At 35.6% G+C, this 27,506-nt stretch overlaps 2 protein-coding genes across 3 annotated transcripts in view; one reads left to right on the top strand and one right to left on the bottom strand.

Moving 5' to 3' along the window:
• LOC127843594 (lipoxygenase homology domain-containing protein 1-like) overlaps nucleotides 1–27,506 on the bottom strand; it is a 220,772-nt gene that overhangs the window by 135,073 nt on the left and 58,193 nt on the right. The window lies entirely within an intron of this gene.
• Nucleotides 589–23,771, top strand: LOC127843756 (uncharacterized). Its single transcript, XM_052373497.1, has 3 exons — nucleotides 589–660; nucleotides 8,922–10,716; nucleotides 21,929–23,771. Exons 2-3 carry the CDS (start codon nucleotides 8,949–8,951, stop codon nucleotides 22,015–22,017), a joined length of 1,857 nt encoding a protein of 618 aa, XP_052229457.1. The 5' UTR covers nucleotides 589–660; nucleotides 8,922–8,948; the 3' UTR covers nucleotides 22,018–23,771.

Genomic DNA, 27,506 nt, shown 5'->3' with positions numbered 1-27,506 from the left:
AACATCTTCAGTGCCTTCAGCGCTTTGATTAAACTTGGCCGAGTTATTATGCCCACAAACATTATCACAGAGTTTCATGATGATCCAAGTTTAAGTTAGTGAAATAGGGAACAGAAATACATTTGAATGTCTATACTTGTTTACCTCTTAAACGTAAATGTCTACATTTTATGAATTCACGTTTTTTTGCCACCAAAAAGCCAATAAGTATATGTAGTTTTTTTTTTTTATGTTTCAAGACCACAAGGCTTGTTAAATTATGATTCACAAATGATGTATAGTTAATTTGTATAGTTAATTATGCAATACTAATACTAATTAAGATTGATGTAAAACATCTAAAGAATTATCATACAATACTAGGACAATTAATTATGCTTTTCAAGGATAAATCATTACTGCCCAAACAAGAATGATGCTCTGTCATGAAGAGATTGTTATTAATGTGCAAATTAGTATATACATTAAATGTTGCAAAGCATCAATTAGAAAGTCTCTGTAACATACTAAAATTACCAAATCACTGCACACTTTCAAGGTATAAAATGCAAAAATACATTAAACAGCATTCTTTATTTGCAGCTGGTTATTGAATACAACTCAGTTGCAGTGTTTGCCATGGATTAGTCTGTGAATGTGTGTATAAAACACAAATTCAAGGTAACTGGCCTAAAGGAAGATTGTTGATTCAAGGCATTATTTCATAAAATCTTTGAGTAGCAACTTTGTACTTTGATCAAGAAAGAATTCAGACAAGACGTTTTAAAACAGATATTTGGAATAATATGAGTTAAGTATATGTAATTTAATACAAGTTATTGGACTAACATTTTATTTTTAGAACATTGAATAAGACATCAAACTTAAAAAGGGCATTATTTTGGTGACTTTAATGAACAAAACTGTTAATGTCATGTTCAGTATTTATTCTTGTTGTTTTCCAGGCCTTGTTTACCGTGTCATACTTGCCTTACAGGGCATGAAGGCTGGACAATCCTCTTGTATTTCAGGCATTGTTTACAGTGATACTTGTCTTACAAGGCATGTAGGCTGGACAATCCTTTTGTATTTCAGGCATTGTTTACAGTTACACGTGCATTGCGAGGCATGAGGGCTGGACAATCCTCTTGTATTCCAGGCATTGTTTACAGTTACACTTGCCTTGCATGGCATGAAGGCTGGACAATCCTCTTGTATTCCAGGCATTGTTTACAGTGATACTTGCCTTGCAGGTTATGAAGGCTGGACAATCCTCTTGACTTTCAGGCATTGTTTACAGTAATACTTGCCTTGCAGGGCATGAGGGCTGGACAATCCTCTTGTATTCCAGGCATTGTTTACAGTTACACTTGCCTTGAAGGGCATGAAGGCTGGACAATCCTCTTGTATTCCAGGCATTGTTTACAGTGATACTTTCCTTGCAGGGCATGAAGGCTGGACAATCCTCTTGTATTGCAGGCATTGTTTACAGTGATACTTGCCTTGAAGGGCATGAAGGCTGGACAATTCTCTTGTATCCCAAGCATTGTTTACAGTGATACTTGCCTTGCATGGCATGTAGGCTGGACAATCCTCTCTTATTTCAGGCATTGATTACAGTGATACTTGGCTTGCTGGGCATGAACGCTGGACAATCCTCTTGTATTCCAGGCATTGTTTACCGTGTCTTGTATCCCAAGCATTGTTTACAGTGATACTTGCCTTGCATGGCATGTAGGCTGGACAATCCTCTCTTATTTCAGGCATTGATTACAGTGATACTTGGCTTGCTGAGCATGAAGGCTGGACAATCCTCTTGTATTCCAGGCATTGTTTACCGTGTCATACTTGCCTTACAGGGCATGAAGGCTGGACAATCTTCTTGTATTTCAGGCATTGTTTACAGTGATACTTGCCTTGCAGGGCATGAAAGCTGGACAATCCTCTTGTATTCCAGGCATTGTTTACAGTGATACTTTCTTTGCAGGGCATGAAGGCTGGACAATCCTCTTGTATTGCAGGCATTGTTTACAGTGATACTTGCCTTGCATGGCATGTAGGCTGGACAATCCTCTTGTATCCCAAGCATTGTTTACAGTGATACTTGGCTTGCTGGGCATGAAGGCTGGACAATCCTCTTGTATTCCAGGCATTGTTTACAGTGATACTTGCCTTGCAGGGCATGAAGGCTGGACAATCCTCTTGTATTGCAGGCATTGTTTACAATGATACTTGCCTTGCAGGGCACGGGAGCTGAACAATCCTCTTGTATTTCAGGCATTGTTTACAGTAATACTTGCCTTGCAGGGCATGTTGGCTGGACAATCCTCTTGTATTCCAGGCATTGTTTACAGTGATACTTGCCTTGCAAGGCATATAGGCTGGACAATTCTCTTGTATTCCATGCATTGTTTACAGTGATACTTGCCTTACAAGGCATGAAGGCTGGACAATCCTCTTGTATTGAAGGCTTTGTTTACAGTGATACTTGCCTTGCATGGCATGAAAGCTGGACAATCCTCTTGTATTGAAGGCTTTGTTTACAGTGATACTTGCCTTGCATGGCATGTAGGCTGGACAATACTCTTGTATTCCAGGCATTGTTGACAGTTACACTTGCCTTGCAGGGCATGTAGGCTGGACACTACTCTTGTATTCCAGGCATTGTTTACAGTAATACTTGCCTTGAAGGGCATGCAGGCTTGACAATCCTCTTGTATTCCAGGCATTGTTTACAGTGATACTTGCCTTGCAGGGCATGTTGGCTGGACAATCCTCTTTTATTGCAGGCTTTGTTTACAGTGATACTTGCCTTGCAGGGCACGGGAGCTGAACAATCCTCTTGTATTCCAGGCATTGTTTACAGTGATACTTGCCTTACAAGGCATGAAGGCTGGACAATCCTCTTGTATTCCAGGCATTGTTTACAGTGATATTTGCCTTGCATGACGTGAAGGCTGGACAATCCTCTTGTATTCCAGGCATTGTTTACAGTGATACTTGCCTTACAAGACATGAAGGCTGGACAATCCTCTTGTATTCTAGGCACTGTTTACAGTGATACTTGCCTTGCAAGGCATGTTGGCTGGACAATCGTCTTGTCTTTCAGGCATTGTTTACAGTGATACTTGCCTCGAAGGGCATGATGGCTGGACAATTATCCTCTTGTATCCCATGCAGGCTGTCAAGTGACCTTTTTTCAAAAAGTAGGAAAAAATAGGAACTACTTTTGCAAGAAAAGAAGGAAAAAAGTAGGAAAAAGTAGGAACTTTTCCCTCAAAAGTAGGAATACATAATACTAGTTTTTTAGCCACAGGTCCAGGAAACATAGCTGGAAACAGAGCAGGAGTGCCATCACATGTTCTGTATGGATACCCACTTGAAGCTACCTTAAGGGCCCAGATGATTTCAGCCTTTTGTATCTGTTCCTTGTGTGGTGGATGTACTTGCATACAGAAAGATTTATCCCCACCACCCTGAGAGCTGCTTGGCTTTGGAGCACTTCCAAACAAACGCTTTTGTGAATTATCATGCATGTATTTCATGTTTTCCTTGTGTTTTTGTCCATCTGCCTGACTTATCAGTTGATAAGCACCAGAATTACAACACGAGATGCAGACAGTACAATATCTTGCAAACTCATTGCCGGTATCTCTCTTGCACCATGATCCAAGTGTTTTTCCACTGTTCTCCAACTTCTCCATCCATGAAGGGTTAAACTTTGTTTTCCCACTAGGCATTTTAGCACTTATAGTGTATCTATGATAATTAAGTTTCAAGCAAAGCTACCCTGATTAAGAAGAATAATTAGATGCTGTTCATTTTGGTGTATCATCAAATAAGTGGTTAGAGGTCTTCTGTGTATCGATATACAAATGGTAATATATTGTGCATGTTATATCCTTAGGCAGAAGACCAAATTTATTTAGTGATACACTAACTTGTTGTACAATATGAATACTAATATATAAAGCAGTGTCAATGCTCTGCTACAGCTACATCGTGAAACCTTTAAATTGACAATAGGGTGCAGTTATAATGACTTAAGTTACATTCAAAATGACTGGTCATTGCAGAGCAGATTATGCAACTGGAGATAGACCTTATCACCTGACATCTTTTATGACATCATTGATTGGGCAATGAAACAGTTGCACTATATTGTTTATTCCATTTTCAAATAATGGTTTTTACATTATTGATGACTTCGCGGGAGTGTAATAATGCCGTTTAATAATTTTAATACTACACTGTAACACCTTAAAGTTACCTCACTAGCTATGGCATCATTAGACAAGAATTGTGTTTGTCAGAAACACAATGCCCACTATTGCGCCGCTTTGAAATAAAATTTCAATATATCATTTGGCAGGTTTAGAAATTATCTCCCTCTTAAAGCTTATTACTTCCCTTGGATTGTATTTTTTGACTTTTTGAAGCTATATATATTTGACTTTTGACCTTGAAGGATGACCTTGACCTTTCACCACTCAAAATGTACAGCTTCATGAGATACACATGCATGCCAAATATCAAGTTGCTATCTTCAATATTGCAAAAGTTATGGCCCATATTAAAGTTTTCGGACAAACACACAGACAGACAGACAGACAGACAGACAGACAAACGAACTGACAGTACAACTGCTATATGCCACCCTACCAGGAGCATAAAAATGTATCAGGGCATTTAGGCTCTGTGCATTTATCTTTAATTACTAAACATGATGTACCTATGATATCAATAGAACATCATATCCGTTGTCATGTAATACAGAATTTATTACATTATATTTGTAAATGATGAAAACTCGGCAAAGCATCATTTTATCTTTTTCAAATAACTTGTGTAATAAATTCCATATTACATAACCACTCATACAATACATGTATCTCTATATCTCTACATTCCAAACAGCAATATCATGTAAACATGCATAAGGTTTGGTCAAATTGTTGTCAATGGAAACAAAATAAAACTGGAATAAACAATGGGTTCCCTCAGCTCTTGCATCACTGGGAACTGTGTAAGGTAGTGAAGTCTGCAGTGTACAAATGCTAAGGAAGTAAACAAGGCACTATTGTTACTTAAAAAAAAACTTGTTAATAATTTCAAAAGTTACATAAGAAATAAATATTTATGCTTCCTGAAGAGGTGCTAGCAGACAGTCAGCATGGGTTGTCAGGTCTCATCAGGTCTCATCTAGATGAATGCACATTAACAGGGATACAGTCATGCCATAGATTCATTCGTCCTGCAAGTTTACTAAATAAACTCTTGAAAAAAAATAATTCTCCATTGAAAATGAAAAAGTAGGAATAGTAGGAAGATTTGGTAAAAAAATAGGAAAAAGTAGGATCCTGATGAAAAAGTAGGAAATAGTAGGAAAAAGTAGGAAAAAGTATGACCGCTTGACAGCCTGCCCATGCATTGTTTACAGTGGTACTTGCCATGCAGGGCATGAAGGCTGTACAATCCTCTTGTATTTCAGGCATTGTTTCGCTTTAGGAGTCCCGGCGTGACAGTCCCGCTTTGGGGTCAAATGTCCCGACAATTTGTATGGAATGTCCCATATCAGGCATGAAAACTAAGGCATGTATGCATTTGGGTGATAAGTGTCCATGGACCTTTTTGGTGGATAGTAGATCAAAACACAGGTAGTTCCAAGATTGATGTCTTGTTCCAACTTCATGTAATAATTTGTTTTATTTCATTCAAAAGATAAAAAGGTAACAAAAACTGAAACTAGATACTTGCAGTCTTACTGTTCTGCACATATGAATGTTAACACATTTAAAAAATCATTTTCATCAATTGAAAGAAGACATATGGTAAAATTATAATGTGATGTTTTTTGGCATAGCTGTTTTACCCAGTTTTTAGTCCCCTACCGGTTTCACCAGAGAGGACTTATGGTTTGCGCTCCGTCTGTCAGTTTGTCCGTTACACTTTTCTGGATCCTGCGATAATATTAAAAGTTCTTAATATTTTTTCATGATTCTTGGAACATGGATAGATGTCAATATGGACATTATGCACGTCATTTCATTTTGTTCCTATGTAAAAAATTCTGGTTGCTATGGCAACAAATAGACTAGAAATACTGCTGAAAATGGTGGTGTTCTGGATCCTGCGATAACTTTTAAAGTTCTTGATATTTTTTCATGAAACTTGAAACATGGATAGATGGCAATATGGACATAATGCACGTCATTATATTTTGTTCCTACGTCAACAATTCTGGTTGTTATGGCAACAAATAAAATAAAAAATTCTGAAAATGGTGGAATTTCTGACAATGGTGGAGCAGGTAGGGGACTTATATTGCTTGACAATAGTCTTGTTAAAACTGCTTGAATAATGTTTGGAAACTTTTCCACCTGAATGATTATATCTGAATATTTCAATAGCTGATTAGAGAGAAATCACCAAAAACATTGTCAACATAATTCTGCATCCTTTAGGAGAACAAGGGCTGTTTGTAAAACATGCATTCCCCCCATATGGGCTCTCCGTTGTAGTGACAGCAAATGTGTGAATATGTTTTTTTGTCACTGTGACCTTGACCTTTGACCTAGTGACCTGAAAATCAATAGGGGTCATCTGCCATGCATAATCAATGTACCTATGAAGTTTCATGATCCTAGCCATAAGCGTTCTTGAGTTATCATTCGGAAACCATTTTACTATTTCGGGTCACCGTGACCTTGACCTTTAACCTAGTGACCTGAAAATCAATAGGGGTCATCTGCGAGTCATGATCAATCTACCTATCAAGTTTCATGATCCAAGGAATAAGCGTTCTTAAGTTATCATCCGGAAACCATTTTACTTGAATAATGCAAAATAATAATTTATAGATTAATTAAATTTCATATTGTTAAACTAAATAAATGACTTTATCAACGCTAGTCTATAATAATTGTTTACTCATGCGCATCTCGTCCATTCAGTAAATAAAGCTTGTCTCATATCATTGACGTTTATATACTTTAAGAAAAAGTATAAATTTTATGAAATAAACTTTTCAAGTTAATAAAAATTACGATGGAGTAAAGATAGACATGTCATGAAGTTATTCAAATAATTAAGTTTTTAATTGAACCACATGAAATTGTAAAAATGCGTTGATTTTGAAATCTCAGATTTGCAATTAAAGCGGAATATTGTTAACAAAATATTTCTTGTAAGTTCTTTATTTAATTTTTATAAGCCTTGTTATGCAAAAATTGTCATGCATAACCAAGCAGTCTTCTGCATCTCAACATATAAATAGGTTTTACCAGCAATGTTGGCTGACACTCAAAATCAACCTTTACATAGTTCTAGTGTTCAGCGAATAAACTTGCTTTTATGTCAAATGTAAAACATGACTATGGAATTTAATAAAAATAAATAAAAATAATTTAATAAAAGCTGAATGTACCTGCACTTTTTACCTACTTTACCTACACCTACAGTGTTAAACATAAAGGTAAGTTATTATTTTACTAGTTAACAAATTCAATAAATATGTTTGGACCATCAATATTCAATGGAGTATTTTGATTGATTATTGTTTAAGGATCTTTTAATGAAAATGTATAAAAAAAATCTAATATCTTACCTAAACTATTAATAAAGTAAATGTATAATTTAATGTGGGCATCTTATTTAAAATTTGCCTATTGGTTCTTCCTTAATTAATATTTGAATTTATTTATTTTTCATGTATTAATTCATGAAATATGTATATTAACCAAAAAGACGAGCAAATAAATAAATAAACAATATATATATATATATATATATATAAATATAATATATATATATATATATATATATATATATATATATATATATATATATATATATATATATATATATATATATTTATTTATTTATTTATTTATTAAATTATATATATTTTTATTTTTGTATTTATTTATAATATATATTTTCTTTTTTTTTATTGATTATATAGTTTTTATATATAATATATTATTATATAACATTAATTCTTGAATGCATTGAAGGTACTAAGTTTATATTTTTATGAAGCTGTTCCTAGATTTTTGCAAGTAACATCGATTTAATGGTTTATACAAAAGCTTTTTTTTACAGTCAAATTTACTTAATTTAAACCAAGTTCTTTACAAAAGGACATATCAAAATTGTTTAATATAGAAGCAATTTCGTTTAATTGATATCCCCCACCTTTTCCTCATTTATATCTTTACACCTATGAATAGTTTCTGAGATATTAAGCCCTTAAAAGTTTTGTGACAGAGGACGAACGGGCTGACAGACAGACGGACGGACAACGCCATTTCTGTATTTCTTCGCTTTGCTAGGGATAAAAAGAACTTTAAACCTCAACATTTGATTTCAGAATTAATAAACAGAAAAATAAATTATTGAATAACCAATATTCTGCATTGAATATATGGTAAAAAAAAGAAACTGAAATCTCAAATTATGCAATGCTGTTTTAACAACACAATTTGAAAAGTAAAAGGATCAAAGCAATAAATTAGAAAGAGTATAAAATAAAACATATAAAATAATCAAACAAATCTTAAGTTCAAAAGTAAAGAAAATAAAACCATGGTTTAGGAATAAAATGTCAAACATGTTCATTGAAAAAGAACAAAGTCCTTAAACTTAACAGAAAAACCATGCAATTCATTATTAGCTTGAAAATGAAACAGTCTAAAACCAAATGTATTTTTTAACAAGTTTTAGCTTTGAAAATACAGAGGTATGAATATGGAATATATTTCACATAATTGCGTCATAAGTAAGTGACTTTAACTTAATATATTAAACAAGCTTCAAGATATTTACTTGGAAAATGATTTTTACAAACTGACTTACACACTTAATTTATGGAATAACATAACAAATATTCACTGGAAAATATATGAAGAACAAAATATTTACGTTTGAACAATCAATTTCAGGATTCAAGACTGTCACTAGGATGATTCATGTTCATGATGTCGATATTCGAAAAAATACTTGTAACGCTTCTACTACTTCTGGATGTCACCTTGGGCGGAATACTTGCGCCACCAAACACAGATCAAATGTCTCTGACCAACCACAATAATGAGTGCGGACTGCACGTGTATATTCCAAGTGATCAAGTCAAGATATCATGCAAGCATGAGGGTTCGCACAATGGTCCCTACTCAAGATCACGGTTGCAAGAGGAACTAGAGGAGTTAAAATCAATGTACACAGAGTTAAAGAATGAAATTTCTGTAAGCAAGGCTAGCTGCCTGTTTAATGTGGAAGAAGTGCGGATGGATTATCAGAAAGCTAAATTAGAGTTGGAAATCGTAAAAAACAATTTGGTAGGCCTAAACAGAAACTTTGCTGAAAATGACAACAGAGGGGAGGTGGACTTACGACTGGAGGATGTGTTTAGTAAAAAAAAGATGGCAAAATTGTTACAGCCTTACATACAGAAAGAAGTCAAAGATGCTCAAAACAGAAATGAGCTGCTTGTTCCACTTCAAGAATACATAATTAAAGAAATTCATGCATATTTTGTTGAAACAACAAATGCAACTATTGAGACAGATACTAAGGACAAGAAGACAACAAATGAAACTATCAAGACAAATACAAAGGACAAGACAAAATCTGAAAGAAGACAAGGCAAGTCAGCTTCCTCACCTCAAACATTCCAATTAGATAACCCAACTGAAAATGATGTTAGAAAAATATACACTATTTTAAGGAACCATGGTACAAGGGTAGAACATATGTCTGTTGAATTAGAGAAAAACATCAAAGATTTGAATACAAAAATTGACAAGATAGAGGATAGGTTAGACAAACGAATGCACACTATTGTAGAACAATTCTTGCATAAAAAACTGGAAGGTATACAAAACAATCTGACAGTTTTGGCAGATCTGTTCCATGATTTAGAATACAAAACTAGGACTGTCAGGAATGAACACATCGAGTACATCATAGACGAAAAGGTGCAATCAATGAAGAGTGATATCATGGCAAAATTGCTGCATGAATCAAGTCCTATAAGGTCTGAGCTTCATCATAAACTTGAAGAAGTAAAAAGAACTCAAAGAGCCATTCGTGAAAATCATACGGAAGAAATTCTGAACATTCATGAGAAATTGGTGACTATGCTTGATCAAATTCAGGGAATAAATGGCTCTCTATTCAGTCAAATGACCAGTACAGAGTTGACAAAGGTGTACAATGACACAGCGGATTTTGTAAGAACAATTAAAGACTCTTGGATAATGGTGAATGACAACTTTGAGAGATCCAAAGACATGTACGACAGACTGGAAAACCTAAATAGGTTATATGCTGATGTAGAAACTTCCGTGCGTGAGGCTTCTGAAGAAGAAAAACAAAGTTCTGGGGCAATAACTGACATTAAAGCTCAGCTTGAGGTACTGAAAGAAAAGATAACTGCAATTGAATTTAATGACTGGAATGCCTTTAATTTTACTCACAGCGATAAGAGAAATGGCTGTAAAAATGGCAGACACTATGTTAGGCTTCTGAATGTGTATCTGACTCCCAAATACGTGGGTGTTACTCTGTGCTCTGAGAATCGTTACAAAATATTTCTGGGTGAGAATTTAACGGATACCTTCCTGGATATTGGAGACAACTACGGATTAGGAGAAGATCACTGTGAGTTTGTTGGAGCTAAAACATCGAGTCGATTTTCAACAGTAATGCAGCCTTACATGTACTACTCATTGAAAGGTGAGTTGTTACCAAGTGTACAAAATAATTGTATGTGTGGAAGAGGTTAATCAAACTCATTATAATAATATTCTGGGAAGTTTTGAAATTTCTAATTTAACATTCACTTATGGACAAACAACAACAATTTTTGGTCATATGACATGAAATAAGCATTAATTACCATTAAGGTTGGGTCTTTGAAAAAGTATATGGGGTTTCAGGACATTAACACTGGTTGAAAAAGAACAAATAAATTGGTAGCATCACATCTTTGCGTAGTTTTGTGGGGGTTTTCTCCAAAAATGAAGGGTTTAAGTTATCATGAAAACTAGAAAAAAACAGGGATTTAAATTGTTCATTTATTCTATGGTAGGTGCATTTTCAGAAATACTTTCAAAAAGTTTTTTCCATATATTTTGTATCTGTAAGTATGTCACTTTACATGTGAAGCAGTCAGCTTATACAACAATATACTGCCTTTGAAGTTATAAATTGTGTTTATGCAAAATATGTTTAAGGAGAATATAAATGGCTTATACATCATCATATTTTCAAAGATAACATAATCTCTTACTTAGTATTAATTAAATATAAGCTAACCAAGTACCATAGAAATCAAGTAAAGCTCGCAACAAAGTAAAGCGCGCAAGCCATTTTTAAAGGCCAAAAATGGAGAAAAAAAGATTTCAAGTCAAGGAAACTAGCAATTCCCAACCGAAACTGCCTCCATTTTACAATTGCACAAGCATATAATCCAGATCACTGCAATTTAGCTTTATTTTGGTTTCAAAAAAGGAAGCGTTGTTATGAAAAAGAGTATGAGTTGCATAGCACTATATTTTTTATAGCAATTTGTAATTTTCTAGCAACAAATAAACAGTCCTTATGTATTTGTTGTTTACCCATTGAACTGATTAAAAGCATGCAAAAGTAAGACTATGTAGAACATTGTTTCATTCTTTTTGGGAATAGTGTAGTAGTTAACTTAACAAAAACTTAATGTGAATGGGAGATAACTAACTCTTAAAAAGTCACTTATGGTTAAGGGATAATACTTAACTCTTAGATAATCAATTTTGGTTAATAAAACTAAAGTCCATTTCTGTTCAATAATGGTAATTTCTTATCTAACAAAAAGGCAGGTGTGACAACTTATTCTCTAATTTTAGTTAAAAGAAACATAAAGAGTTTTTTAACAGAAAACTTAATTCGTAGCAGAGTATTTATTTGCTTATGAAATTATTTTATATAAAAAGTTGTTCTCTTGGACACTGAAGTGAGACCAGGAAAATATATAGTAATAGCAAAATCATTACCAATGAAATTAACATTAAGTACCATTTTTGCTTTGTGATGTCACCTATAAATTATAATATCAAAATAAATATACAGTACAGCCAACACGGCACAAACATAATCCGCGACTACGCCACGGCCAGATTATTAGTACGCGGCGGCCAAATCGTGTGTTCACGCGGCGTATCGCCGTGGCACTCGGCATCGATCCGCGCAACGAGTCTGTATTAACCTCGCGTACATTCGCGGAGTAAATCCGCCGCATACGTGTGTGTTCACGCGGCGTATCGCCGTGGCACTCCGCATCGATCCGCGCAACAAGTCTGTATTAACCTCGCGTACTTTCGCGGAGTAAATCCGCTGCATACGTACGAGACGGCTCGAGTGAAAAGATATCCACCTACATTTACATACATGTATGTGTAGCGTAGAATTAATTACGCGCAACTGTTAATGTTTCGTACGATTATCATTATGAAATTTGTAATCCGAAACACACTTCCGAATTTTAATGCTAATGCGACCTTTGGCAAATTCTAGCGTCAAATAAACAGTGCTAAAATATCCTTTGTGTCATAAAAAGCGCGCGAAAATTATGCAGACATGTAGAACGTTGTTTGGAAAGTTTGGGTGTATTTTGTGTTGTATAAATACATGAACATCACGTCAGGCGTAAATCGCGTGTTCAGTGGGAAAAAAAAAGCCCCGATTAGACGTTATTTCATCATCTCTATAAATAGTAACAAATGCCAAAATGTATTTGATACTTAAGAAAATATCGAGAATGTTTGTGTATCCTTAATATTTACCAGCATTTGCTCTAAAACTGGAATATGCGGGATTATCGGGTAATTAGTAGCGATATTAACTGTTTAATATGAACAAAATAAAACGTGTTTATTTAGACATATTCAAACAATAGTTATAATAAGCTGAATTGGCCAGACACATTAACTATGCTCACATGTATATGCTAATACAATCCGCGAACAATAAATTTATTATGATTTTAATGATTATTATAATTGTTCTTTTAAAATTTGTTAACTACATGTAACTAATAATTTTAAAAAGATTTTTTATTTCATGATGCGCATCGACTCGGCATCATGTCGCGGAATCGCGGCATGCCTCGGCGGGCAGATGCGAAGTTTCGCGGCGAAATGCGACTTACCGCCGCATACTGACGCTGCTTCAATGACTGACGCGGCATCGACTCGTTTCGCCCTGCCGCCGCGGATCGCGAAATACGTTTGTTACGCTTTGGCTGTACTGTAAGTGTGAAAAGATGGAATTAGCAATTCATGAATATACTTCTATATTTGAGGGAAACAATGTAAATACTTCCCTTGAAATATGAATCTTTTTGCAATAGTTTAGCATGATAAATATGCAAATTAAATAGCTTAATTTACAATAAAAGTACTGACAGTACTGGTGTGACGATGCTTTTAAAGGGGATTGATATAAAAGCATCTATTTAAGTTTATCTTCGCCACAATTGTGTATGTGGGTAAAAAGATTTGGGTAGGAAATTTTATTTTTTAAATTGGGTATGAAAAAAGATTTGGTTACGAAAAAAAATTTAGGCAGAAAAAAAAATTGGGTAAGAAAAAAAAATTGGGTAAGAGGAAAAATTTGGGTACGAACAAAAATTGGATACGAAAAAAATTGGGTACGAAAAATGTAGGGTACCAACAAAAAATTTGGGGTACAGGGAAGTAGTACCCGTGAGAACTTGATCTATTCAGCGAAACTGGGAGGTGGGTTACATTCTCAATCAAATGTAACAAGAAATATCTTTAAAAAGATATTCAACGTGTATTTTCTGTACCACTTATTTTAAAAAAACGTTCTGTTACAGTAAAACGTTTCTGGGTTATAACATTACGTTTCAGCATATAAATTCAAAACTTGACATGCTCTTTAATCACACCATGCTCTTTAATTTCACATGTATATCATACCAAACTTTATATTTCGTTGTTTCCTTTCCTAAGTTAATGATGCTATGTGTACGGACGTGATTTCACATGCCCATGTGCATGATAATATAATTTTTCTCTTTTGATTATTGTTTTTTTCTCTAATTCAATAAGCTTAGGCATGTTTGTTCGTTAAGTACAGCAATAATTTCATGTTGATTCCAGATCAAAAGTAGGTATGAGCACATAGTCGTAAGAGCACTTGAATACGTGAGTTCGCCCATGAACACATAGTAAGGTTAACTAAAATGACTTTTGAAATATTGAACATAGCAACTTGATATTTGGCATGCATGTGTATCTCATGGAGTTGCGCATTTTGATAAACTATCCCTTTTTTTTGTTCGTGTGAGGTTTTTTTTCTACATCCCAAACCAATCACGCAAACTTAACCGACCGACAATATTCCATTTCGCTTTTGCTGTGAATGCTGTCTAATGCCGGTGTTACTCTGTTTATCTTTTTACCTTTTCATTGCTATAATACATACATCGCAGTTCCCTACGTTACCTCGTAGAGCTTACTCAACGATGTATCTTTTTTTTAACAGCAATATTTAATTTCTAAACAAAATCCGTTAAAATGTTGTCCTAGTAACCTAGTAACCTTGCGTTATAATGTTGAAGACATCGTACCATGTTTATATTGCTTTGTTTTCTAAGATTTGCTTAAGTGAATATGAAGCCTAAGTAAACGCTAACTACTTCTTTCAAACCTGATGTGAAACTCTCCTACAACCGTATGTTATTTTTGTTTTGTAAATGTACAAAATCTTACACAAAGTTTTGCACTGTGCTTAATGTTAAAATGTAAAAACATGAGTTACTTGTAAATGCCGATCTTATCTTTTTTGGTAATAAGAATGTATCGTTTGTGCATGCCTTATATGCATGTTTATACAAATATGGGCATGTTAATCAGTGTCCGACAAATCCATTGCCCGGAGCCCGGGGGCTACCGAAATTTTTCATCGGGCTACTGAAATTTTCCAGCTGACGCCCGCCGGGCTACTATAAATCTATAAGAGCGGTAGCCCGGTTTATTGACAGACATACGTAGAATAAACACGCTGACCATGTGTTTGTACACTGTGTAATGCTTATAATCCGATAACAAAGTGCAATCATTAACTAATCAGTCACCGATCACTTACAGTAATGTCTTAAACAGTAACAGTGTATTTTAATCATCCAATCAGAATCAACATTTGTCGTCTGCTAATAATATAATGAGAGTCGGTTGGATAGTTGGCGCAAATGATGCAACATCATTTTGCAGTTTGATATTCTTTGTTAACCGCAACAATGAGTAATGGCGACAACGTTTTTGATGTCGTTAAATATCCAAGGACGCCAAACATTAAATAAATCAAAACAATGGCGGATTCTTCAAAACGGTAACGAAACCGAAAATGAATATTAATGACAACTTTGTGAACGCGGTTAACACCTGCTAATTAGTTTGCATTGTCAATTAATAATTGGATTTATCGACTGTTAATCAATAATCCCATAGGCATATATGCCCGATTTATATTTTTAAAACCAAATTATGGGTGAGTAATATAGACGATAAGAGTCATAAACACAAACGTTTGAAATTTTCTAAAGTGTCAAATGAATTTCGGCATATGGTTCTATTTAAAGATATGATGAAATAAGCTCCCAATCAGGACCGTTGTATTGCAACATGCGTAAATAACCTGCCACGGTTTACACGCGTTATGTACAGCTATTTTAGGTTACAAAATTCTACATTTAAGAAATGTATTTCTTTGTCCTGATAAAAAGCGCGCGAAAATTGGCGTGGGTGTATTTATTTGTAAATAAAAATTTCGTAGCGGGTACAACATTGAGATCATTTAATTTCCATTAAAAGTTTCGTTGTGAATTTCAACTAAAGTACCGGGGTATCTCGCGAATTATTTGGCATTGACATGTTCTCTTAATAAAATATCATGTAAACACGCTGTATCGTTACCGTTACGCTGTATCAGTTCCTTCATTATTGAAACAATTATTTATTGTATACTGACTGCACACAAGTGTCGTAACATACGGATGCAATACGTAAATTCGGACAGTACTTAAAGTTGGACACAAGTAAATAAATGATTTAATACTCTTGATTTCTTGAAACTCGGTATTTGTTGTTAAAAAGGGCAATTGCATTGATTAACACTATACGAGTCAATCGTATTGATCATCTAAACGCTTTATTTACGTTTACGACTTAACGTGCTGTCCGAATTTAAGTACACATACATGTGCACATACATGTAATATCTACATGTAGTATATGATTATCTTTGGTACATTTACATTTAAGTACACGGTGTCTGTACTGCAACATTAATTTACGATATTGACTGTGTACATCAGACTACTTGCTGTTTAATGTATATGTATGTATACATATTATGGATATGTAAATGAAGAAATAAAATAAAGATGAAAACCTGCCTCTTATCATTTTGTAGGAAAATTTTATGGGCTACCAAATATTTTTATTGGTAGCCCAGTGGGCTACCTGAAAAATAAGAAATTTGTCGGACACTGATGTTAATTATGTACTAGTATATTGTTAAATAAAATTATTATTTAAAAAAAATATTTAAAAAATCATTTTTTATGAGATCCAAGTGAATAGAAATCTATGATCTACCAACAACATTCAAGGGGTTAAACAGGAGAACTTTGGGATCCACTTTCTTCATGTTTTCATAAGGTTAACAAGAGATGTGTTGTCAGAAACACAATGCCCCCTAATGCGCTGCTATATTATTTGTTTGACCTTTGACCTTGAAGGATGACCTTGACCTTGACCTTTCACCACTCAAAATATGCAGCTCCATGAGATATACATACATGGGAAATATCAAGTTGCTATGTTCAATATTTCAAAAGTTATTGCAATACTTTACTATATTTAAGTTTTAAATTTTTGACCTTTGACCTTGAAGGATGACCTTGACCTTTCACCACTCAAAATGTGCAACTCCATGAGATACACATGCATGCCAAATATCAAGTTGCTATGTTCAATAATTCAAAAGTTATTGCAAAACTTTATTGTAAGGTTAAAGTTTTGGGACAGAATGACAGACAGAAATACAGGCCAAAAACAATATACCCCCAATCATTCGATCCGGGGGCATAAAAAGGAGAAGTAAGCTGGAAGAATATCATGGTGACATCAAATAATAACACCATATAAAAAGTAACAAGGGCTGTTTGTAAAACCTGCATGCCCCCCATATGGGCTCTCCGTTGTAGTGACAGCCATTGTGTGAATATGTTTTTGTCACTGTGACCTTGACCTTTGACCTATTAACCTGAAAATCAATACAGGTCATCTGCCAGTCATGATCAATGTACCTATGAAGTTTCATGATCCTAGCCATAAGCATTCTTGAGTTATCATCGGGAAACCATTTTACTATTTTGGATCACCGTGACCTTGACCTTTGACCTAGAGACCTGAAAATCAATAGGGGTCGTCTGCGAGTCATGATCAATCTACCTATCAAGTTTCATGATCCTAGGAATAAGCGTTCTTCAGTTATCATCCGGAAACCATTTTAATATTTCGGGTCACCGTGAACTTGACCTTTGACCTAGTGACCTCAAAATCGATAGGATCATCTGCGAGTCATGATCAATGTACCTATGAAGTTTCATGATCCTAGGCATAAGCGTTCTTGAGTTATCATCTGGAATCCCATTTTACTATTTCGGGTCACCATGACCTTGACCTTTGACCTCAAAATCAATAGGGGTCATATGCGAGTCATGATCAATGTACCTATGAAGTTTCATGATCCTAGCCATTAGCGTTCTTGAGTTATCATCCGGAAACCATTTTACTATTTCAGGTCACCGTCACCTTGACCTTTGATTTAGTGACCTAAAAAATCAATAGGGGTCAACTGTGAGTCATGATCAATCTACCTATCAAGTTTCATCATCCAGAAACAATTTTATTATTTTGGGTCACAGTGACCTTGACCTTTGATCTAGTGACCTGAAAATCAATAGGGTTCATCTGTGAGTCATGATCCTAGGCATATGCGTTCTTGAGTTATCATCTGGAAACCATTTTACTATTTCGAGTCACCATGACCTTGACCTTTGACCTCAAAATTGATAGGGGTCATATGTAAGTCATGATCAATGTACCGATGAAGTTTCATGATCGTAGCCATTAGCGTTCTTGAGTTATCATCCCGAAACCATTTTACTATTTCAGGTCACCGTGACCTTGACCTTTGATATAGTGACCTGAAAATCAATAGGGGTCAACTGCAAGTCATGATCAATCTACCTATCAAGTTTCATGATCCTAGGCATAAGCGTTCTTGAGTTATCATCCAGAAACCATTTTACTATTTCGGGTCACAGTGACCTTGACCTTTGATCTAGTGACCTGAAAATCAATAGGGGTCATCTGCGAGTCATGATCAATGTACCTATGAAGTTTCATGATCCTAGGCATAAGCGTTCTTGAGTTGTCATCGGGAAACCATTTTACTATTTCGGGTCACCATGACCTTGACCTTTGACCTAGTGACCTGAAAATCAATAGGGGTCATCTGCCAGCCATTATCAATCTACCTACGAAGTTTCATGATCCTAGGCATAAGCGTTCTTAAGTTATCATCCGGAAACCATTTTACTATTTCGGGTCACTGTGGCCTTGACCTTTGACCTAGTGACCTGAAAATCAATAGGGGTCAACTGCAAGTCATGATCAATCTACCTATCAAGTTTCATGATCCTAGGCATAAGCGTTCTTGAGTTATCATCCAGAAACCATTTTACTATTTCGGGTCACAGTGACCTTGACCTTTGATCTAGTGACCTGAAAATCAATAGGGGTCATCTGCGAGTCATGATCAATGTACCTATGAAGTTTCATGATCCTAGGCATAAGCGTTCTTGAGTTGTCATCGGGAAACCATTTTACTATTTCGGGTCACCATGACCTTGACCTTTGACCTAGTGACCTGAAAATCAATAGGGGTCATCTGCCAGCCATTATCAATCTACCTACGAAGTTTCATGATCCTAGGCATAAGCGTTCTTAATTTATCATCCGGAAACCATTTTACTATTTTGGGTCACTGTGGCCTTGACCTTTGACCTAGTGACCTGAAAATCAATAGGGGTCATCTGCGAGTCATGATCAATCTACCTATTAAGTTTCATGATCCTAGGCCTAAGCTTTCTTGAGTTATAATCCGGAAACCATTTTACTATTTTGGGTCACCGTGACCTTGACCTTTGAACTAGTGACCTCAAAATCTATAGGGGTCATCTGCGAGTCATGATCAATGTACCTATGAAGTTTCATGATCCTAGGCCCAAGCATTCTTGAGTTATCATTCGGAAACAACCTGGTGGACGGACCGACAGACCGACAAGTGCAAAGCAATATACCCCCCTCTTCTTTGAAGGGGGGCATAATAAACAATAATTTGACCTCAAATTAAGATATCTGTATCTATCTGGGGGGGGGGAAATATTATTGCAGTGCACTTTCTTTTACACTATAGACAACAGATTGGTTACAATCATGAAGCCCAATGCAGATTGTTGGCTAAAGCAACAATGACATGACCGACATTTCCTACATGATTTCTATTTTTCTTGCATTTGTAAAATTGTTTTTGAACGCAACTAAAAAATAAGAAAAGGATCATAAAATCCTACATTCCTGATTTAATTGACCATGCACTGAAAATGAACTAACAAGAGCTCTCAAAGGACAGCTCGCTCGACTATTCGAGTGCTTGAAAGTGTTACGTAAGCCATCATGGGGAAATTGTTCATATTCAATAATTTATTAGACGATCTTTCAAAAATAAAAATAAAAATACAAAATTTGGGGGGGGGGGGGGGGGGTAGGGGGAGGGGGGGGTAGGGGGGGTGAGAGGGGGGTATAATGTGGGGTGGGGTAATTTATTAGATGTTTAGAAAAAAAAAATTGGGGGGTGGAGGGGGTAGGGGGGCCGGGGAGTGAGAGGGCGGTATAATGTGGGGTGTGGTAAATTATAAGATGTTTAAAAAAAATTGGGGGGGGGGGGGTTTGGGGGATGGGAGGTAGGGGGTGGGGATGAGAGGGGGGTATAATGTGGGGTATGGTAATTTATAACTTGATGTTTAAAAAACAAAATTTGGGGGCGGGGTGAGGTTGGGGGAAGGGATTCTTGTAGGGGCGTGGGGTATTGTTGGGTGGATTTTTTTTTGGGGGGGGGGGTGGGGGGATAGGGGGGGGGGGGTGGGTGAGAGGGGGTATAATGTATGGTGTGGTAATTTATTAGAAGTTTAAAAAAAAAAATTATTTTTTTTTTGGGGGGGGGGGTTGGGTTTGGGGGGTGGGGGTAGGGGGATGGGGGGTGAGAGGGGGGTATGATGTGGGGTGTGGTAAATTATTAGATGTTTAAAAAAAAAAATTGGGCGGTGGGGGTAGGGGAGAGTGAGAGGGGGGTATAATGTGGGGTGGGTAATTTATGAGATGTTTAGAAAAAAAAAATTGGGGGGTGGAGGGGGGGTAGGGGGGGTGGGGGGTGAGAGGGCGGTATAATGTGGGGTGTGGTAAATTATAAGATGTTTTAAACAAAATTGGGGGGGGGGGGTTGGGGGGTAGGGGTGTAGGGGGGAGTGAGAGGGGGGTATAATGTGGGGTGTGGTAATTTATTAGATGTTTAAAAAAAAATTGTTTGCGGGGGGTGGGGGGGTAGGGGGGTTGGGGTTGAGAGGGGGGTATAATGTGGGGTGTGGTAATTTATAAGTTGATGTTTAAAAAAAAATTGGGGGTTTGAGGTTGGGGGGGGGGGAGGGATTCTGTTAGGGGCGTGGGGTATTGTTTGGGTGGAATCCATTGTGGTATTCAGGTAAGAGTTGTTTTGTCAAAGTAAAAATAAAATGTGATCATAAATAAAGAAGTTATGGCAATTTAAGCAAAAATTTTCAATTATCTAAGTGTAAAAGGGGCCATAATTATTTCAAAATGCTTGATACAGTGGTCTGCTCTTGTTTATAGGTTGGGGTCATGTTGGTAAACAAGTATGCAACATATAAAAGCAATATGTCAAAGGATATAGGAAATATTTGGGGTAGTACGCAAACTTTAACATAGATTTATCAAATATATGCATATTCTAAGTATAAAAGGGGCAATAATTATGATAAAATGCTTGATAAAGTTGTCTGCTCTTGTTTAAAGGTTGGGGTGATGTTGGTAAACAAGTATGCAAAATATAAAAGCAATATGTCAAGGGACAATGAAAAAAATAACAAATGATCTCACACTGACATGAACAAATATCCTCTATTTATTTAACATGAAATTTAAACTTATTGCATTTGTTTCCCCTGTATATAAGAAAGATATAATAGTGTATTACCTCCCCTGTCCTGCTTATATTTATATTAATCAACAAAATTAAACATTAACACAATATTTAATATGCAAAATATACAAAATAATCTCATATTCTGATAATTGTTTTACTGATCCATTTTATTTTACTCAAATGATGATGTTTCATTGGACTGTTATAGATTTAGGATTACAGACCAGTTGCTTCAGTTATATTGTTCAGAGTGTGCCCTGTTGGCCGCGTATGCGTTCTTGAGTTATCATCCAAAAACCATTTTACCATTTCGAGTCACCGTGACCATGACCTTTGACCTAGTGACCTCAAAATCAATAGGGGTCATCTGGGAATCATGATCAATGTTCCTATTAAGTTTCATGATCCTAGGCCCAAGCGTTCTTGAGTTATCATCCGGAAACCACCTCCTGGACGTACGGACGGACCGACAGACGGACAGACCGACATGTGCAAAGCAATATACCCCCTCTTCTTCGAAGGGGGGCATAAAAATGATCAATAATTGTTGTGATTTACGTTGGAGATAAAGTGTATTTTTTTGTAATTGCAGGATTCAGAAGAAGCCACTGGGGAGAGCAACCACAAAAGAGACACTCACAGTTTTTAAATCTCCACCTTTCTACTATGAGTGCGGTGTAACAATTCCCTGAGTGCGATTCTTCATTAACCCTTTGCATGCTGGGAAATTTGTCGTCTGCTTAAATGTTGTCTGCTCAATTTCTAAAATTAGCATTTTCTTCATTTTTTTTCTTAATACTATTAGAATAGCAAACAGTTTGGATCCTGATGAGATGCCACGTTCTGTGGCATCTCATCTGGATCCAAACTGTTTGCAAAGGCCTTCAAAATTCGGTTCCAGCACTGAAAGAGTTAACAATTGTCATGTGTAAGGGTTATCATGTTAGATAGTCTGAATATCTGGAATGCTTATCAGTTACTTATCATATGTTCCAATATACTTTGACAAAAATGTAAACATGCTCATGTTAAACAATGTATTGTCTTTGTGTATAAATATTTAGACTGCATAAAGTATATATTTTTGGAAAGGTTATGAATGTTGGTACATTGTACATACTTATGAAAGTGTTATTGTGAATATCTTATATACCATTCTTATTCCTGCTTTTTCCTGCTGTTTACTGCTCTCGGAGTAAACTGCAACAAAATCTGCTTGTTTTCATACTGTAGTTGTAAAATTATAAACAATTAACATCTGACAGTGAATACATTGAAGGATATCCACATCAACTCTACCAGAGAATACTCAAAAACTCTACTAATTATCAATACAGTTTATGCACTGATACCTTCCTATTACTGCAACTGAGTTACCCTGTACCTCATTAAACTTGTTATGATGAATGACTGTTTTAAACGATATATGATAAATTGTTGTGACTTGGGCACAGAGGGCAGGAGAACGAACAAGAAGGCCATAAATCACTCATCTAATACCATATGAAATAAACATTTCTGAGAAGGCTGAGTTGAAAACAATAACAAAATGTACTTAATTAAACATAAATATTTAATTTCTACAGACATTTTAATTTTTGTACTGGACAGGCATGTTTTTGAAACAAATGGCAATTTGATTTGCATGCTTCAATGCAAAAACAAGTAAACATTGTACATTAACATTTGTATTCCAGTTCATATAAATGTATTTTCTGACCTTATGTTATTTTGACAAATCTAAACTTAAATTGTTTATCATAAACTGAATGAAAACTTAAAATTCAAAGTGACTGCTTAAATAACAAGAGATGTGTTTGTCAGAAACACAATGCCCCCTTCTGCGCTGCTTTGATTTTTTTATTATTATATCACTTTAAAAATATTACTTCCCTTGTAAAAATGATCTGTACCTGCCAAATGATAAATAGAAATTATCTCTCTTTAAAGCTTGTTACTTCCCTTGGATTTGTTTTCTTAACCTTTGACCTTGAAGGATGACCTTGACCTTTCACCACTCAAAATATGCAGCTACTTGAGATACACATGGATGCCAAATATCAAGTTGCTATCTTCAATATTGCAAAAGTTATGGCCAATGTTAAAGTTTTTGGACGGACGGATGGACAGATAGTTCAAGTGCTATATGCCATCTCACCGGGTGCATAAAAATTCAGAATGCCACATAATAATATTATTGATGGTATATAAGCAATACAGAACTTAAAATCAGGTAACAATTGTCAAGATTGACACAATTAATATCTTTTCTACAAATATTTGTACATATACTTTGTTTTGTTTGACAATGGAAATGAGGACTTATCTTAGCTACAGATTAGGCTCCATTCCATTTAAATATTGATGCATATCACTGCCAGTTTTGATGTTAAAGTTATTTGATATATGCTGCCCACAGAGATGTTTTGCATTCAATAAAAACTAACTAAATTTGTCTGATTTTGTTTTTTCATTCTGCATTGTGTATTATTTTTCTTTAGAGAAAAACAAGGTTCAATTGGGGATTGAACCCACAAGGTAACCAAACACTCTTACCACCATGCTTAAGAGCTTGTAAGATTGGAAAATGTTGGAAAATACCTTATTTTTCTACACAGGTGACGAAATAATTGTATTGCATCATTCAGGTCAAGGAACCTAATGACTGCAAGCTATTTAAATTAACCCTTTCCCACTCAGAAGCAAAGTGAAAATGGCTATGTGCAAACAGCATAAAACCAGAACATGAGAGTAACTCGCAGTCTGTTCAGGTTTTATGCTGTTTGCTGCTCATCAGTATCTAAGGGCTGTAAATGAAGCCTTTAAAATTTGAATCTAGTAACAAAGGTCTTTCATAAAATTTAAACTTCTGAGGGATTTTACATGTGTGAAAATTCCTATGTAAGTGGTAAAGGGTTAAACCAATGTGGGTGTTACAATGGATTATTAAAATACAATGTGAATAACAGTGTTGGAATATATTACTCGGAATGAAACTGGTGAGACTGCATTTTGGATTTCCTTAATATCAAATGGACTTGAATATAATGTAATGTTTTGTTGAACATGCAATTGAAGGCTTTATAAAGAAAAGTGTAAGTGAATTGTTCATTAACTTTTCGAAGGAAGTAAATATTGAATTAAAAGGGTAATTTCTTTGATGGATAAGTCGTTCCTTTGTTATTCGACCAAAGAATGTCTATCCACAAAGAATAGCTTGCTTATTCACCAAGAGCTTAAAAATAGAAAAGATGGATGGCAATGAAAAAATGTATATTTTATGTTGTGTGCAGAAATTTAACTCATCTTGGAAGCAAACAACATTCTATACATAGATGGTGACGTCACTACGTTATTGTCACCTCTATACTTAGACGCATCACATTCCCCTGGTTTGGGGAATTATGCTTCCGCCAAAGTAGTTCTGCGTAGGAATGAAAATGTTAACAATGAAAGACAAATGGTTTTTTATTGTGTGTTTAAAACAGAATGTTGCTTAAAGAAATGAAATGTATTTAAAGCGGGTATATACGATTTTATATATGTGTTTAATTGTAATATATTGATAAAATATGTTACAATAACACAAAATAGGCAAGAAAAATTATACATTAAAGTCGAATTTCATAAAATGCAGTAAAGAAAAATTAGAGCCCTGAGCCGATTGTGACGTACATATTTTCCTACAATAACCGAAGCATTCGTCTTTGTATTAGGATTGGAGGTAGTGTTCGTGTGTCGTATGAAAGATATCGTTGCAGGAACTCAAATAAACCGTTAAACTAAGTTAAGATTCACATCGTACATGTATGGTATACATGCTGGCGAATTCGGCTGTACAGCCGTTTTCAATTTCAGAATTAAATATCTGGCTTATTTCGCATTTTTCGACACATGTTCTTCTTAACTTTTATTTTAATTTATATTAAAATATATATATAATACGTTTTTTACACATTTTATATTAATTCATAAATATTTGACAAAATCGTATATACCCGCTTTAATTATGTTTAAATGTGATTTTGAATCTCTATTAAGACTGATAGCGATTATCAGAAGCACGATTACCTGACTTGCTTTCGCTTTCACTTTTCACTCGTAAAAGAAGTTCTACCCACAATTCCTTTCGCGTTAGTACACAGCAATGAGCAAACAAAACTTGAAGTTGAAGAAAATAAACATGGTTATTACACATCTTTGTAAGTAGGACAAAAACTAGTATTTGTTTGACTTTTTTATGCCAGTTAGTAAAAAGTGTGTAAAAAGAAGAGTTTTTATAGACCCAAATTTACAATAGCAACGTGGATAAATGCTGAATCATGCTTGGCTTAGGGGTATGCATTTTGTAAGTTCAAAATGGCAGCCATTTTTGATTTTGATATTTTGCAGTGGTAAAACAAGAATTTAAGTTTGAGCATAACATAAAATTTCAATCGAGGCATATAGCGATATTATGTCTTATTACTTTGCTTTTGCGTGGAATTCTAAAGGACTTTTTCGAGTGGAGTAAACGGCAAAAGATCCCAGTTTTACTATTACTAGGCAAGGTTAGATTCAGTTAATTTCATCTGATTTTGCTATTATAGTTTTCAGCAATTAAAGTCTACTATTTTGATTGCATCAGGAACAAATTAAATATAAACAAGGGCTGTTTGTAAAACATGCATGCCCCCCATATGGGCTGTCAGTTGTAGTGGCAGCCATTGTGTGAATACGTTTTTTTTGTCACTGTGACCTTGACCTTTGACCTAGTGACCTGAAAATCAATAGGGGTCATCTGCGAGTCATGATCAATGTACCTATGAAGTTTCATGATCCTAGGCGTAAACGTTCTTGAGATATCATCCAGAAACCATTTTACTGTGTTGAGTCACTGTGACCTTGACCTTTGACCTAAAAATCAATAGGGGTCATCTGCGAGTCATGATCAACGTACCTATGAAGTTTCATGATCCTAGGCCTAATTCTTCTTGAGTTATCATCCGGAAAACATTTTACTGTTCCGAGTCACTATGACATTGACCTTTGACCTAGTGACCTAAAAATTAATAGGGGTCGTCTGCCAGTCATGATCAATGTACCTATGAATTTTGATGATCCTAAGCGTAAGCTTTCTTGAGTTATCATCTGGAAACCATTTTACTGTCTCGTGTTACCGTGACCTTGACCTTTGACCTAGTGACCTGAAAATCAATAGGGGTCATCTGCAAGTCATGATCAATGTACCTATGAAGTTTCAGGATCCTAGGCGTAAGCGTTCTTGAGTTATCATCTGGAAACCATTTTCCTGTGTCTAGTCACCGTGACCTTTGAACTAGTGACCTGAAAATCAATAGGGGTCATCTGCAAGTCATGATCAATGTTCCTATGAAGTTTCATGATCCTAGGTGTAAGCATTCTTGAGTTATCATCCGGAAACCATTTTCCTATTTCGAGTCACTGTGACCTTGACCTTTTACCTAGTGACCTGAAAATCAATAGGGGTCATCTGCCAATCATGATCAATGTACCTATGAAGATTCATGATCCTAGGCCTAAGCGTTTTTGAGTTATCATCCGGAAACCATTTTACTATTTCGAGTCACTTTGACCTTGACCTTTGACCTAGTGACCTAAAAATCAATAGCGGTCATTTACCAGTCATGAATGATCAATGTACCTATGAAGTCTCATGATCCTAGGCCGAAGCCTTCTTGAGTTATCATCCGGAAACCATCTGGTGGACGAACCGACAGACAGACCGACAGACCGATGGACCGACATGAGCAAAACAATAAACCCCCTCTTCTTCCAAGCGGGGCATAATAAAACATGCATGCTCCCCATATGGGCTGTCAGTTGTAGTGGCAGCCATTGTGTGAATACGTTTTTTGTCACTGTGACCTTGACCGTTGACCTAGTGACCTGAAAATCAATAGGGGTCATCTGCCAGTCATGATCAATGTACCTATGAAGTTTCATGATCCTAGGCCTAATTATTCTTGAGTTATTATCAGGAAACCATTTTACTCTTTCGAGTCACTGTGACCTTGACCTTTGACCTAGTGACCTGAAAATTAATAGGGGTCATCTGCCAGTCATGATTAATGTACCTATGAAGTTTCATGATCTTAGGCGTAAGCATTCTTAAGTTATCAACTGGAAACCATTTTACTATTTCGAGTCAC

The sequence above is a fragment of the Dreissena polymorpha genome, chromosome 1, assembly GCF_020536995.1.
Source record: "Dreissena polymorpha isolate Duluth1 chromosome 1, UMN_Dpol_1.0, whole genome shotgun sequence".
Lineage (NCBI taxonomy): Eukaryota > Metazoa > Mollusca > Bivalvia > Myida > Dreissenidae > Dreissena > Dreissena polymorpha.
Note: the sequence above shows the minus strand (reverse complement) of the source record. Positions and strands in the feature narration are given on the sequence as shown.

What these genes read in the sequence shown, in the direction of transcription:
- LOC127843756 (XM_052373497.1), top strand. Translation starts at nt 8,949, where the DNA reads ATGTTCATGATGTCGATATTCGAAAAAATACTTGTAACGCTTCTACTA. An exon ending in CATGTACTACTCATTGAAAG is followed by an intron (nt 10,717 to 21,928) that starts GTGAGTTGTTAC and finishes TTGTAATTGCAG; the next exon opens with GATTCAGAAGAAGCCACTGG.